Genomic DNA, 17,016 nt, shown 5'->3' with positions numbered 1-17,016 from the left:
AAACTAAAGTCACTGATGTCTCTTTGAGCTTCAGGGATACTGAGAGCTGACAGTATTCTGCTGTATGACTTTATGAAATGGAATTCCTGATTATGATACTGATTTGTTCTTGACTTCTTGTGAGTGCAGGAACTGATAGCCGAAATGACTGCAACATTTTGGTTTGATTGATCTCGAATAGACATGGTTGCAATAGGGGTTAGTCAATCGGACATCGATGAGGTCCTGATTGGACCTAGATGTGATTGCTAGCTACATTGCCGATAAATCATGGTCTAAGATCCGAATGAATGTTGAATGTCATGTGATGTCCTGTGATGTCTGGTGATGTCCTGTGATGTCGTGTGATGTGATTGTCGATTTTGTACATGTGCTAGATGTGTGTTCCTAGTACGTAGGTACTAACAGTCAGTGTCTGCTAAGACGGTTTATGGCTTTTGTCGGTTTTGCAGGCGTAATCGCGGTCGATTACAATGCTTTCAAGAGGGGGGTATGTCACAAAGTGATGACGTGGCGGACAGCAAAAACCCTAATTTCTGCCAGAAACCCTAAAATTCCTGCAAACCCTAATTTCTGCCAAAAACCCTAATTTCCGGAAATCGCGGAGGTTGAAATTTTATTATAAAAAAAAATCTTTTTTTGGAAAATGATGAGCGACGCAAATGTCGCTTTTTCTCTACTTAAATGAGAAAGAGAGAGAGAATGCTTTTGCTTTCATGTTTTGACTCTCTGTGAGAGAGAGAGAGCAAATGCTTTCGATTTGAAGCTTTTGGGGCTCTGCTTTTGGGCATCCCTTGTAACCTTTAAATTAGTGGTGAGGGCCTCACTTCTCAGAGCATCTGGACGCAGAGTCTGAGAGTGAAACCCTAACCGCTCTCTTGTACTTTGATGATTGATTAATATAAAAAGAAATACCGAAAGGGGCGCCAGTCTTTGGGGCCAATATCTCTAGGCACGGAACTCTGCCGGGCCAATGCAAATCTATTGTGATCTATGAATTGTTTTGAAGTGGTTATTTGGTGCTGTCGCGGTTGATTCTTGACTTGGAGTGTCCAAGTCTGTTACAACCGCCATCAAATAGCCAACAGAGGTAGTACAGCGGATTACATCATCGGCTTCAGAGAGGCAGCCCACCTGCTCGCATCCTTCACCATCCCACCATTACCTATTGGGGCTGACCACGCATCTCACCCTCTCTTTCATTGGCTCACCCATCTCACACACACCACCTACATCCACACCACACACCACTATACACTTCACACATGAGCTAGCCAGAGTTTACTCATCACATGTATACGAGGGGATCTACACTCTCGAGCCAAACACACCACTCTCTACACTCACTAGCCAGCTCTCTGCAATTTTACACACTTTAGCCCTCAGTTGCTTTCCGCACACTACCCATAGTGGCCAACCCCCACCCTCTGGTACGATGCCCAAGAACCGATGGTACGACGGGGAGTGCAGAGATCTATACTGACAGCTACGGGCTCGACGAGCCTTGGAGGAGATCACCGAGAGTGAGGTCAGGCGACAAATGAAGGCCATCACACGCCGTAAATGGCGAGCCTTTGAGGAGGCGCGGGAGCTTGAGCTATACCACCTTCTCATGAGTACAGACTGTGCCACAGCATGGAGGATTCTCAGAGAGCCACGCCCCACCACCCCCCTGGAGGACCCCCAGATCTCGCATGACTATGCCGAGCGCTTGTACCAAATACCTGGGCAGCCACTGATCCCATAGCCATCTGATCCTCGACCTACCACCTCGACTTTCTTCACATCTAGTATGGGGAAGAGGGCCATTCGACGCCTTCAGCATGGCCGCTCAACAAATCACACTAGACTACAAAGTGAGCACCTGATATATGCAGCAGACACTCTCTCCCCCTTGATAGCACGTCTCTTCAACTGCGCTTTGGTTGAGGGACTACCAGAGGAGTGGATTATGCACAACACCATTGTGCCTATCCACAAATCTGGTGACACCCTGGATCCAGGGAACTACAGGACTATCATGATTGGTCACACATTGGCCAAATTGTATGGGGTAGTTCTTGAGGCAGAGCTTAGTACATATGCGGAGGCATTAGGGATAGCGCACTAGGACAGGCAGGCTTTCGACGCACTTTCTCAACTATCGACCACATCTTCGTGCTTCGCTGCCTGATCGACGAAGTGAAAGCACGGAAGAGGAGACTCTACTGCTGCTTTGTGGATTTCCGCAAGGCCTTTGACACTATCCCTAGAGAAAGACTCTTTCAGCGCCTTCAGGAGCTACAGATACCATCTGAGATGATATGGGCCATTCATTCTTTGTATGCACAGGTCATAGGTAGAGTGCGATGCCCAGGTGGACTATCGGATCCCATTGCTAGCACCATTGGTGTGAAGCAAGGATGCCCCCTTTCCCCGACTCTATTTGGTCTCTACATCGATGAGATATCAAATTACATTCTACGAGCAGGCGGAGCGGGATCAGACTTGGCAAGTATACCAGTCCATATTATGCTCTATGCTGATCATATCATTCTAGTTTCTGAGACAAGGAGGGACTACAGAGCCACCTACGAGCCTTGGATGATTTTTGCACACATCAAGGGCTCACAGTGAACCTTAGCAAGACCAAGGTCATGATCTTCCACACCTCCAAGACAGTTCGGAGCAGAGCAATACTCACAGCAGCCAACAGGCGGGCGAGTCGAGGTGGCTGATTCATATGTATACTTGGGGGTGACTTTCACTGGCACACTGGCAGATTTTCCATGGCCCAGGCAGCCCGAGATCGACTTACACGAGGATATGCAGCATTGGCCACCTAGAGCGCAGGTGCCATCAAGCCCACTTCCAAGAGCCCCACACCAAGGGGTGGCTTTTTGACACTCTAGTCACACCTGCCATGATGTATGTCGTTGCAGTATTGCCACCAGGGCTATCAGCATCTCTATGGACACAGATAGAGCACCCAAAGATCATCATGATATCTCGTTTGCTCCACAACAAACCCTCAATACCACATGACATCATCACAGCAGAGCTAGTTGCACCATCGATGCTGGTAGAGGCCCTCTTTCAGACAGTTTGCTTCATCCAGCGCATGCGAGAGCTCCCACCAGACAGCCTCACCCACAGAGCTTTTGAGGCATCGATACAGCTGCATCAGGAGGGGGATACGAGGGCATGGTACTCACAAGTCATAGAGTGGTTTACATCCCATGGTTGGACATCATGGATCTGCCTCCTTTTCAGTATGATCTTGATTCCCCTAATATACGCCTCACACATCGAGAGGAATCAAGTTCTCAGACAGGATCTCTAGCAGCTATACATCAGGAAGACATGGATCACACCCAAAGAGCCTCTTCCCACGAAGAGACAGTACTACAGAGACCACTTCCTGACCATTCTAGCAGATGGGTTCATCCAGAGACTGAGATACATGGATGTCTACATGCTACATAGAGCATGGGTCGCCATTGGACAGTGCAGAGTATCATCACACCAGCTAGAGATTGAGGCAGGGAGAGTCGCACGTCCCCAGAGTAGAGAGGATATGCGGACTTTGCACAACAGAGATTGAGAGCGAGGAGTATTATGTATGCAGATGTAGAGCATATGAGAAGATCAAAGGCAGATACCTCACCTTGTTTGCAGATCAGCCCACTCTACATCAGAGTTTTGAGTCCAGAGACCAGCGACAGTTCGGCTGTTTTCTCCTAGAGGTACCACAGCATCGGAACTCCCTCCTCCAAGCAGCATCAGCTGTGAGAGACGAGCGCCAAACACAGCTCACATGCTTTTTTCAGAGGACCATAGCAGCACCACCACCTTCGACCATCCAGAGAGGAGTGACTCTCCAACAGGCTGAGGAGGTCCGAGCTCGCAAATGCCACGTACTCATGGACGTAGGGCACCTCGCCTACACCACAGAGAGAGAGAGATTCGGGAGCATTACTATAGATGTATGGAGGAGAGATGCATCCAAGCTTTTGCAGATCCGACAGCCATCCTGCGCGGATTGTTCACACCCTACCCGCCCATGCATTATGTATTACACTCTGATTATGGGACTAAATGGAGCTAGAGATAGGATAGCATTTCTGCTCATGATTCGACTTACCCCAGCATATAAGATTACATCTTTTCCCCGGCTTCATTACACAAGATAGTTACTTTACTTTTGTACCTTTTATCCTTTACGGATACACAGAGGACACCCACCTCATGTACTTTGATTTGTTTCATAGGCCGATTTCGGCCTTTTTATCGACATTAAAAAATCTTTCTTTCTTTCTTTCTTCCAGTTGGGCATGCCAAGTCATCACTTTGTGATAGTACGCATCTACCTAAAACCATATAGAAGATCTCTCCAAGGAGCTCCCTAGCATTGGAGCAATCGCAAAGAATTGTCCGCCCAACCATAGGTGTTCACACTTGGATCTCTAAGAGAAAACCATAAGATGAAAAACTCTCCTAAACTTAGCTCAACTTAGAACTCCTCTTTACTCTTCAAGTGAGTTCGCTCATTGAAAACTCCTTGTTACCTTGAGATTTTACTACTGTAAACTCCTTTCACATCATGATGGAGACCCCTAACCTCTTAAGTTCTTAGCGACACACAGTTCCCTTTGGCACTTTAGTGCCTACAATACATAGACCAAGCATCCCATACTACTTAGTTAGATCTTTAACCCATTGGCCAAGTGCGACCTCCAAAGAGAATAGAAAGCTTGCTTAAGACCTTCAATATTATTGACTTGGCATCTCTGGCCATCTGCCCATAAACTTCCTTGCTTCTTTCTAGGCCAATAATCTTCCTTTTCCCACTAATGAACACTCTTTTTAGTTGGAATTTTATCCTCACCTATGCCATAAGTCTTCCACCTTCCGTTGTGTCACTAGGTAGAGTGACTCCTAAAATATGAAGCCAGTAGACATAAAAATGAGAAAATGCTTTCAAAATGCAAAACTTTTTTTTTCCAGTAGACTCCATGAAAACAAAAAAGAAGTGTAATAATATGAAGGAGAGTGTGCAGTAAATATTGTTAAAATGGTCCACTTAATGGATATTACACCTCATCCTTCGCAAATATCTTGTCAAGTCTTTGCACTATACCCACCTATGGTCAGCCATATTCTTTCACCTACAGTTTCTATTAACAACCAGCAAACGGCAGATCCTTTTTAATCGTGACATGGTAGAGTCACTGGTACATATTTGCCACGCTTAAAAGAAAACAAAAAATTAAGAATAACAGGTTGTTTAAACAAGTGAATGCTCCAATAATTACACACCTTGTGTAAACTCGCCTAAAATAAGCAATTGCTGTTGCAACAACCCTACCAATCCAATAAGAAAACAATAAAGTGATAATTATATATTGATATTCAATGAATCAAAAAGCGTGGATCACCTCCCACCTTTGTCGCACCTTCACTTGGTGTGCTAAACTTTGTATATCTACCAGCACAAATTCAAAAAGATATTGTAAATCACATATTTTTTCAACTTCAGTAATTTAAAATCTAGATACAACTCTGGCCACCATTTCTAACAAGGTTTATCAATACACTTTTAATTTTTCATTTGAGAATTTAATGAGTTGCTCTCTCTCTCTCTCTCTCTCTCTCTCTCTCTCTCTCTCTCTCTCTCTCTCTCTCTCTCTCTCTCTCTGTGTGTGTGTGTGTGTGTGTGTGTGTGTGTGTGTGTGTCAATCTGACTTTGTATCAGATACACCGCATTGTAACTTTCTGGTCTCATAGGTCACTCTGGCCTTTTGAAGACGTTATATAACATTTCATTTCATTTCATTTCTCTCTCTTTTTTTTTTCTTTTTTTTTGGAAAAATCAGGGCTGTATATTACTGAGTACAATATAATCCACAGCGGATGCCAAAAAAGCCTATCACGTGGGGTGTACAAGCTGAATGTAAGGGTGATAGCCACTATAGTGACAACTCTACTAGTACAATCTCATGGTGGTCTATATGATGAGTGGAGGAGAAACCACTGAGGAGGTGCATAATGCCATATAATCTGTCCACCTGTAAGTGTGAAGAAGAGTGGAGTTCGAGCCCAACGCCGAAGGAAGTCAAATCGACGAGCCTCGGCTGCTCTAGATGTACCTGAGGAAGAATCCCACTGCCAAAGGAGGGTGTGAATGATGTCCAGCCAAATGGCAGTGAGGGTATCCGGAAGGAGCTGTGGAGCCGCATTGAGAATGTGAAGACAATGAGCTCTCCAAACATTCCATAGTGCAATGCTAGTGATAACTGAGAAGATTTCATCACGCGTCTGAGGATCCCCCTGCCAAACAATCTGTGGTAACATAGCCAAAGTCCCTCGCCGATAACCAATCGAGGTAAGCATAAGAGCTGGATCTATGTCTGAGCCCTCGTAGAAAAGATGCGGTCCGGGCATCGGCATCAACCAGGAGACAGATCCCCAAGTGAGAAATCCATGCTGAACACCAGCTCTACTAAGTAAAGAGCAAACTGCTAGCCACACTACATGAGAAGACGAGCATGACCAAAGACAGTGTGCAGGTGACTCAGGGAGTCGCAAAGGACAGCGAGTACATAACGGATCATGACCCATAGAAGCGAGCCAAGTCCCAACTGGAAGTCCTGCATGTGGAATCATCCACATGAAAAAAGAAATACGACGAGCCACATGTAAATCCCAGATGGCTGACCAAAACTGCTGTAGATAGGCATGGGAGAGACCTGAATGTAACCACAAACACATACGAGTGGGCTGCTCTGTGTACTGTCTCATCAATGCGAATCTTCCAATTCTGACAGTGTACTCAAAGAATGATACATGTGCACCGGTGGGGTTAGGGTGAGGCCAATGCCACTCTCTTGGGTCCCAATAAAGCTGAGATAGGGCACGACCCTCCCAAACCCAAAGCCTCTCTCTCTCTCTCTCTCCAAACAAGCAAGAAGGTCAGCACCAAGGTCTAAATGAGTGCCTGCACGCGAGTGAGTGCCTCTGTGAGGCTTCACGCCATGTGAACCTGCAGCGCCAACGTCTGTAAACTCTACGCGAACAGAAATCTGGCAGGCAGAGGTGAGCTACGGGATAGGGAAGGCAGTGAGAGTGTCGTTGTGAGGGTGTTGTATTGGCTGCATGGGCAGTGTTGTATTGGCTACGTGAGCAGGTGTTGCAGCACAAGCAGGTAAACAAAAAGCAACGCGAGGGCAGCCCTCTGCAGCATGAAGGCAACGTGAGGGCAGCTCTCTCTCTCTGAGGGCAGCGTGAGGGCAACGCTCTCTCTCATTTCATTTTGGGAAGGCGAGTGCACGCGGCAGCAAGGCTGCTAGTGCCTCACACGAGGTGTCTGAGGATGGACCAATCAGCTGACCTCGGGGATGACGATATTTATAAAACTCCGCCTAAATCGAAAGCGACATTTAGATGGAGAATTCGAGAGGGCACACTTTCCCCAGGTTTTGTAAGGGCAAGGAAACTTTCTAGAGTTAAAGATGACTTAATGTATTGGCAGCATGTTTCAGGAGAGTTTTCAGAGCCAATATTGAGGAGGGGAGATCACATGAGAGACGGCTCTATTGTTGCTTTGTGGATTTCCGCATAGCCTTCGATACAGTGCACAGAGCTAGATTGATGCGCAAACTGCGGGTGGGGATACCCACAAAGTTAATTTGGGGGATCATAGCTCTATACAAGTCAGTAGTGGGGCATGTAGGCACTCCAGAGGGGATTTCTGATTTGTTTCACTCCACTATCGGAGTGAAACAAGGTTGCCCACTATCTACTACACTATTTGGCATGTATGTGGATGAACATCGAGACGGATGGTGATAGAGGAGCACAGTTGGCAGGGACATAGATCCTACTATTGTTATATGTTGATGATATTGTGTTGATTTGTGACTCCCCGGAGGGGATGCAGCGTCACTTAGATGCTTTGTACACATTTGCTCATGATAGTGGATTGTCTGTTAACCTGGTGAAAACCATGGTGTTTAACACCGCACCACAAAGGGTCACGAGGTAAGCACCCACATTTATATTTACATATGGCCAAGAGACGGTGGAGTATACGGATGCATACACCTATCTTGGGGTAGTCTTCAGTGGACCAGTGTTTTCATTGAGGAGAGCAACAAAGACTAGACTGAAGAGAGCTTATGCAATCTTGGGAGGATTGGAGAGGATGTGTTCGTAGGTTCAATTTCAAGAACCTCGAACAAAGCTCTAGCTTTTTGACATTCAGCTATGCTTTACGGAGTTCAGATTTGGGGACCCTCAATAGACCACAAGGGCAGATCTGGTAGCACTGATGGATGGAGATGTATGGAGAGACCTTTAATCTCTATGATCTCTCAGATGATTCAGGCTAAGGCCTCAGTGCCACATGAGATTATTCACGCCGAGCTAGCTGCCCCCCCTCTCGTGGTTGAGGCACTTACTAGATCAGGAGAGTACCAACAGAGGCCAAGATTTGCCAGGTGTGTCATACAGAGCCAGAGACAGAGTCACATCACATTTGTCATTGTCCACTATACTATGAGATACGAGGCCGCTTTCATTGTCTATTCAAAGAGGGCTTTGGACCACGGCTAGAGTCATGAGATATCAGGATCACAGATGCCTCGGGTTGTTTTTGCTAGAGCTGCGCAAACACAAGGGGAGTCTCTTTAGGAGATCATGCAATGGGAGCCATTCACAGAGGGAGATCACTGACCTCTTTAGAACAGAGACTCGGCAGTCAGATGAGCAAACTTCACAACAGACTTCATAGCCCACCTATACCAAAGGTATACTAGTTGACAGAGCCAGTGAACTCGCGAGAGCTAGACGCCCACGTCTACAAGGGCGACCACGACATCGACGGAGGCTCCATCACAGGATCAACACTATTCTAGCGCGACACGGGAGACCTCCAGTACGATTGTTTATAGAGACGGACATTGACGATGCTCTTCAACGACCGATGCAATACATTCTCGAACAACACCCGATGCCGGGCACCTTCGGACATCGATGATTTTACTTCATTTTTACTTTGTACCTAGACATTGTATTAGATCCACCAAGATTGTATCAGTTTGGTCTCATAGGTCATTTTGGCCTTTTGAAGACGTTTAATATAACATTACATTTCATCTCATCTCATCCCATCCATCTCTCTCTCTCTCTCTCTCTCTCTCTCTCTCTCTCTCTCTCTCTCTCTCTCTCTCTCTCTCTCTCTCTCTCTCTCTCTCTCTCTCTCTCTCTCTCTCTCTCTCTCTCTCTCTCTCTCTCTCTCTGTCTCTCTCTCAGTATGAAGTAAACCATTGTGGGGGTGGGGGTGGTGGGGTGTGTGTGTGTGTGTGTGTGTGTGTGTGTGTGCGCGCGCATAATGCCATGTGATGTGGGCATGATCGACGTTGCTCCGCAGCACTGGAGAAGCCAGCTAAAGAAACCCACAGACTGTGAAGAGTACGTATTAGGTGCAGCTCAATCCAAATGGCTGTCAAAATGGTGAACATAGAGAGGACTGTGAACCTAGAATGTGGGCATGTCAAGCCTTCAACATGGTCCAAAGCTCGATGCTGCATATAATGTGAAAACTGTGTTCCGCTGGCAAAAATCCAACTCATGACCTGCATCTGGAATCATCTATAGAGTGCCTCGTCTATATCCTAAGGGAGTAAGCATGAAGACCAGATCTATCGACAAGCCCTGAAAAAAGATATGTGACCCCGGAAATTGCAAAAGCCATGAGACTGCCCCCCACATCACAAACCAAGCATGGATGCCCACTCTAATCAACAAACAACAAACAACCATCCACACTGGCTACGCATATTGTCACGTGACACATCCAACCCGATGTGTCCGTGGACAAGCTACAGCATGATCAGGGTTCAGACAGTCCAGTCAGTCTAGAATTAGAAGTGATATGGCACTTTTGTGAGTCTATTCGTAGACCGTGCATGCCGAGTCACTTAGCATAGATGCATATCCTCTGGTTGCACACAGCATGATCATCAGAATTCCCATCAGAATCCATTAGAATCAATTAGGGGAATTTTCAAGTGCATTTAGCCTATTTTCACTATTTTTGGTATTTTTCACTTATTATTTTTAAGTGACTTTCCAACAAAAGTAGGTAGGGCAATTTTGCTAAGTTAATATATAAGCAAACCCAAGTTAGCACTAAATGGCAGAAGAGGCAGCAGGAGCTCCCCGCTCAACAAGCACCTTCTCAACAAGAACCCATCAACCCTAGCGTTTTTGGACATCCTCAGCACCCCCCCAAATCCCTGGCGTTTTCAGTTGCAGATCGTCATCAACAGTACCAGCATCCTAGCCTTTTCCATTGCCACCATCGCCAGCATCTCTAGTTGCCTAGTGTTTTCGCTAGAACCACCCAGAGCTGCCAACGTTTTGGATATTCAGCATTCGGTGTACAAGGCAGCCCCAGTGTTTTTGGTTTTCAGCCTCAATCACATCAGATGGTCAGCGTTTTCAGCCCTATTGGACAACAGTAGATTCAGCCCTAGTTGGTTGCAGAAGTCCTCCATTTTCAGCCCTCGAAAACACAGCCAAAACAGTCATTTTCAGCCACCGAAACAGCCCCGAATTTCAGCAGTTAGAAGACCACATATTTCAGCCCTAAGGTCATCGTCGTATCACCGTCGTCGTCATCAGCATAGTCCCATATTGCATCACTCCAATGCATCATCATTGTACGCCTGTGTGCAATCAAAAGTAGACCACTCTCGCCGACAAGAGTGGGGCCTTCGGAGGAGGGTTTTACGTCTCTGGTGTCGTATCTCTCTTCTCTCTATCTCTCAATCTCATTCAATTACACGCACAGTGTCCATTCACTTTGTTTGTGATCATAGCATTCTCTCATTAAGAACGGAAGGCTCTACCTTCCATAAGAACAAAAGGAACCTGGAGCACAGTTCGGAGCACTCATCTTGAGAAAAGCGCAAACAATCATTCCGCTGCACCTTACATTGGTATCAGAGCTTTGGCAGTGTTCTGTATCACTCAAGGAAAGAACCACAAGAATTTTTTTTGCTTGTTGAGGTCGCACGAACCCAAGTTCGCTTGGGCGTGTCAATTCCTAATCGTGTTATGTTGAAGAGTGGCAGGAATCCCAAGAAAGAAGGGCTTGTCCAGCCTCCCCTTGTGTCTCTTTTCACTCATTGAGAGCGGACTGTGCACTTAGCGGCCGGCCAATCGACGTGAGGTGGGAGAAAGCAACCTTGGTGTGAGCGCAAGGCCGCCAAGGGGTGCGCCCACAGAAAGGAGTAGAACTCGGGTGAAGAGAAGATCCTTCTCAAACGTGATTTGCAAGCGAAAGAAACCTCAAGAACCAAGATCCCCAAGAACCCAAGTTCCTCGTGAACTTAAGAACCCAGACCACAAGAACCCACAAGAACCCAAGACTTCAGTAGATGGTCATCACTCGAAGCAGAATGGATACTTCGCTTGGAGGTGATGAGCATGAGAGAGGCGAAGAAGAATTTTCCCCACCAGGAGGTTTTTCCGACCCTCCCCCTTTCCCATCTACGTCAAGGATTGCACTAACTCCTATGAAGGAGTTGCCGCAGTAGTTTATGGACAAGAAGTTAGACTGAAAAGCAGAAATAGAGCATGAACACGAAGAAAAGATGGCAGCCATAGAGTGTCAATACACAGAAAGAGTGGCAGCCATACATCGCGAGAACAAAGCAAGACAAGCAGAATATGACCGCGAGACCAAAGCAAGAATGCAAGAGATGTTGCGACTCTTTTCTCAAATGCAGGCACAGATTCAACAGGATCAAAAAAAGCACACTCTCTCAGTCTCTTCTTCTCCAAAGCATGACACACAAGATTTGCATGATTGTGCGAAGCATGATGATGATTTGGATGACAAAGATAAGCATGATGATTTGAATGATATTGCTAAGCATGATGATTTGGATGCCAATGACAAGCATGATGATTTGCATGATCAAGATGTGATTTCTCACAAGCATGATGAGTTGCATGAAGATGATGTGACTGTTCACAAGGATGATGTGTTAGTGGATCCTTTTTCTAGCGAAGCTAACCTCGTTGTAGATTCGATCAATCACGAAGAATCGATCTTGGCTTTCGAGTCGCGGTCCAAAGAACCCCCACAGGACAATTCGATCATTCACGAAGAACCGATCTTGGCTCTCGAGCTTAGGTCCAAAGAACCCTCACAGGAAGTATTATGTGATCGCATGATTAATACGCACGCATTGTTCGAATGTTTCATTCGTGATCGTTTCCTGTAGTTTAGTCAACATCATTATGTGATCCCTTTTCCTAGGCATGACATATTGTATGTTGAACACGTTTCTCTCATGGATGAGCACGAATGTATGCGCATTTTTCATGAAAAGCTGAAAAGTATGTATGTAAGGAAGTCACATTATATGTCTCTTCCTTGGCATGAGACAGTTTCCGAACGAGCACATGAAAGTATGAGCACCAAGCGTGGGCATTTCCGTTGTGAATTGCCATAGTTGCTTGCTCTAGATCATAAGAGAAAGATTCGATCTCATTGTTTGCATGTGTTTGATGAACGGGTTGTCACTCCGTCTCTATGTTCATCTACATTGCATACACAGTCTTTAGCGAAGACAATATTTTTTCCACTCACTTTACATGGAATGGGTATGTTCATGGTTTTGTGTTGGAAGTGGTTTCAGGAATTTTCAACCATGGAGATTCTTGAAGAAGAAAGAAGCATGACTCTCGACGAAGTTGAAGCATCAAAGGAGCCACAAAAGACTTTGTGTTTCTTTCGGCGCGGCCCAAAGAAGCAAGCATTGCAGACCTTTATTCAAGTACCGCACGACCCACACATCAGAGTGGGCCGGCGAAGAGTCCCTTCTAGGATTCCAGATGCTATTGACGATCTCCCTCGACGCCATACAGTTCAGTACCAGTACCTCACTTTGAAAAGAAGGGGATGTCACGTGACATCCAACCCTATGTGTCAATGGACAAGCTACAGCATGATCAAGGTTCAGCCAGTCCAATCAGTCTAGAATTAGAAGTAATCTGGCACTTTTGTGAGTATTCGTAGACCATGCATGCCCAGTCACTTAGCATAGATGCATATCCTCTGGTTGCACACAGCATGATCATCATAATTCCCATCAGAATCTGTTAGAATCAGTTAGGGGAATTTTCAAGTGCATTTAGCCTATTTTTCCTATTTTAGGTATTTTTCACTTATTATTTTTAAGTGACTTTCCAACAAAAGTAGGTAGGGCAATTTTGCTAACTTAATATATAAGCAAACCCAAGTTAGCACTAAATGGCAGAAGAGACAGCAGGAGCTCCCCGCTCAACAGGCACCTTCTCAGCAAGAACCCATCAACCCTAGCGCTTTTGGACATCCTAAACACCCCCCCAAATCCCTGGCGTTTTTAGTTGCAAATCGTCATCAACAGTACCAACATCCTAGCGTTTTCCATTGCCACCATCGCCAGCATCTCCAGTTGCCTAGCGTTTTTGCTAGAACCACCTAGAGCTGCCAACGTTTTGGATAGTCAGCATTCGGTGTACAAGGCAGCCCCAGCGTTTTTGGTTTTCAGCCTCAATCACATCATATGGTCAGCGTTTTCAGCCCTAATTGGTTGCAGAAGTCCTCCATTTTCAGCTCTCGAAAAGGCAGCCAAAACAGTCATTTTCAGCCACCGAAACAGCCCCGAATTTCAGCAGTTAGAAGACCACAGATTTCAGCCCTAAGGTCGTCGTCATATCACCGTCGTCGTCATCGGCACAGTCCAAGATTGCATCAGTCCAATGCATCATCATTGTACACCTCTGTGCAATCAAAAGTAGACCACTCTCGCCGACGAGAGTGGGGCCTTCGAAGGAGGGTTTTACAACGTCTCTAGTGTCGTATCTCTCTTCTCTCTATCTCTCAGTCTCATTCACTTACACGCACAGTGTACATTCACTTTGTTTGTGATCATAGCATTCTCTCATTAAGAACGGAAGGCTCTACCTTCCATAAGAACAAAAGGAACCTTGAGCACAGTTCGGAGCACTCATCTTGAGCAAAGCGCAAACAATCATTCCGCTGCACCTTACACATATGGACAAACCTAGAAACGGTGCCTCAAAGACTCAGGCTCCGTAGTTCATCTATGACAAGTCAAATCATGACCAATGAGTGCCAACCTATCATTTACATGAAATATATCCTGCGGCTGATCCACAGGGTCTAAATGCATGACCAGAACTGTCATTGGAAAGCTGGGAGGATGTGTCACCAGCGTGTGACTACTATCTATCCTTTTTGTTGATTTCTTTCTTATTATTTATTTACTTTCACTTTTTGGAAACACCCCTCGGGAAATCTAACTGCCTGCATTGCATAGCTAGTGTGGAACTGTCCAGAGGGAGTCCAAGCCTGAGGGCACGAGAGCGCTAAGGTTGGACAAGGACTATGGTTAGCCAAGTGGGGCCATTGACTAGCCAAACTGGAATCCTTTGTTACAGAGGCTACATTTCAGTTTTGAGTGTGGCTGCAGTGTACAAAGAGGGTCGGATGACCTAGAAAGATACAATGGCAGCATCTCCTAAAATTTAGGGAACTACTATTTTGGGACCTGAAAATGTCTTCGCGTCATTACGTGCAGTTTGACATGGGGATCATTTTGTTACTCTGTGGCCAAGTCAACAAAGGCTGCAGGTGAGATATTTTTAGACCCGAGGGTCTAAAGCGGGAAAATGCACAAATGAGTGACACTTGGCACTCTGAGGCCAGTTTACTACTTATAGAGAAGGGAAAAACGTGATTTTCAGCTGTGAGTTCATTTTCAAGTTTCCTGTCACAGGTTAAGAGCTATGGAGTGCTTGCTTTCCCTCCTATGTACAGTGCAGTGCCAGGAGTGATGCCCTGCACGCTACGCATTGCCCTCTCTCTCCCCTATGGCAGTATGTTATGCCCCTCTAGTGGGCTTTTCAATTGACCAATGTACAGTTGTGTGGGTTCATGCGCGATTGCCGAGGCAAGAGCCTCTTGCACAGGTATTGGATTAGCTAGCGGCTAATCCCCCGCAGGTACAGGTGAATTCGGAGAGGTTTCACACCAGAAATCTCGTCTGATTCAAAGGGCAAGTAGCCCTACAGGTGCGGGAGCTCGAGGACTTGCTACGGATGCGACCAGCACGCGAAATGGAGCCCGAAACAGTAAATTACAGCCTGCTGTGTATTTTTGCAGGTTTAGGGTTTTGGCCCTAAACGGTCCCTAATACCCCCAGGAGGTTCGGGGACGCGAGGGGACCGCTGTGCATGCGATCTGGCGCATTTTCGGGGCTGAAAACAGAGAATTCAGCGTGCTGCAGATTCTCGCCAGGTTTTGCAAAGTGCCCGTATGCGTCGGGAAAGTCATTCAATGCGTGGGAATACTGAGTGTGAAGGATCCTAGTACAGTTATGCTGCCGAAATCGGGCTGGAACAGTTGAAATTCAGCCGAGCTTGTGTGGGGCAGTTTGTAGGGAACCACAGCGTTTATTCCCTCTTTTTTAACAATAAAGAAATACCGAAAGAGGCGCCTAAGTTAGGGGCCAATCTGGTGTCGGTCTACTCATACAGGTGCAATCTAGCAGCCTGTATCCCTCTCCCCTTTGTTGTGTCTTGAAAGTACAGGTAGAATAGACCACTAATAATGGGTGAAAGCTAAATCAAGGTTTGAAGTAAAGTCTACCGCCCTTTTTGGATTGAACAGGCCGGTTTCATGGTTCCGTTGCCGAGACTAAATCACTTTTTCCCATAGAAGTGAGCCTTGGTCATGTTGGGTTTGAAGACACAAGGGATCATAGACAAGACACAGGAAATTGCAATTATGGCTGACAGACCAGATGATGTGACTGAAGAGGTTTCCTCTTCACAGGGTCAACAGACACATGAAGTGGGTGAGTCTTCAAGACCACCACAGACGGATGATGATATATTGAGGACCCAATTGGCTACTGCTGTGGCTATGTTCACACAAGTAATGCAGAACCCGAGGTTTTTAGCCTTTCTGAACCTCCTCTTCCGTCTCAGCAAGTTGGGTCACTGGATCGTATTCAAAAGCCTGTTAAGGCTCGAGCACAGGTGATTCATACTCCACAATCAATGGAAACACTTGTACACTTGACAGAGAACATACAGTGTCCACAACCTGTGCCTATGGTGCAAGAACAGGTGGCTGAGATGCAAGTCTTTCAAGCTGTACCAATTCAGCCCGCCACCTTTCAGCAGCCTATAGCTGGTTCTAATGGACAGGGAAGCAACCTACAGGCTATGCAACAAGTCTTCCCACCACCTTCAGGACACCCTGGCTATTTTGGAGGTGGATCGATATTCCAGAGCATGACTGGTCATGCACCTGGAAATCAGTTTTACACGCCAGGAATAGTGTTCGGGGATGCTCAAACGATGATGCCTAACCCTATGTATGGTGTCACGGGCATGCTACCAGGGTTTCAAAGCACTCAGGGCCAATTTGGGATGCCACAGGCAAATTTTGGTATGGCTGGAATTACAAATCAGCATCCAAATATGGCATTTCCAAGTCAACTTAATTGCGGTCAGGGAACACAAATGAACCCTAACAGTGTTCCCATGTTTCAGTCACTTCCATATGACAATTTGACGCCGCTGGAGAGGCCAACTCCGTACAAAGAAGGTAGCAAAGGTGTGACTTTCACGACCTTTACAGGGTTTGATGACAGGAAGAAGGCTCTCTCATTCCTCCAGCAGTTTGACAAGGCCTATGCAGGAGGAAACTTTACAGAGGCTTCAAAGGTCCGCAAGGCAGCCACTTTCTTGACAGGGAATGCGGGACAATGGTGGACAACTTTATTGCTGCAAGGGCAAGGGCAAGCTTTGTCCACATGGATTTACTTCAAGCAGATTTTTGCAGCAGCATGGTTATCTGATGACTTTGAAGCAGATGTCATGACAGAATGGCACCAGCTTAATGCTGCTACTTGCAAGAATCTGGATGACTACAATCGGAAGTTTTGG

The 17,016-nt window shown here is 46.2% G+C and overlaps 1 protein-coding gene across 6 annotated transcripts in view; it reads right to left on the bottom strand.

Annotated features, from left to right (window-relative positions):
• Positions 1 to 17,016, bottom strand: part of LOC147426183 (cyclin-C1-1-like) — an 87,655-nt gene that overhangs the window by 32,522 nt on the left and 38,117 nt on the right. For 4 of the 6 annotated variants that reach the window (XM_086497908.1, XM_086497910.1, XM_086497909.1 and 1 more), the window contains exons 3-4: positions 5,425 to 5,464; positions 5,299 to 5,343 (exon numbers count right to left, since the gene is read on the bottom strand). In XM_086497908.1, the coding sequence (XP_086354034.1) occupies positions 5,299 to 5,343; positions 5,425 to 5,464 (85 nt within the window). The remainder of the gene's footprint in view (positions 1 to 5,298; positions 5,344 to 5,424; positions 5,465 to 17,016) is intronic. The other 2 variants (XM_086497912.1, XM_086497913.1) reach the window with 1 other exon arrangement.

Source organism: Adiantum capillus-veneris, chromosome 24 (genome assembly GCF_014529385.1).
Source record: "Adiantum capillus-veneris isolate H3 chromosome 24, ASM1452938v2, whole genome shotgun sequence".
Taxonomy (NCBI): domain Eukaryota; kingdom Viridiplantae; phylum Streptophyta; class Polypodiopsida; order Polypodiales; family Pteridaceae; genus Adiantum; species Adiantum capillus-veneris.
This window is presented reverse-complemented; position numbering and strand designations above follow the sequence as displayed.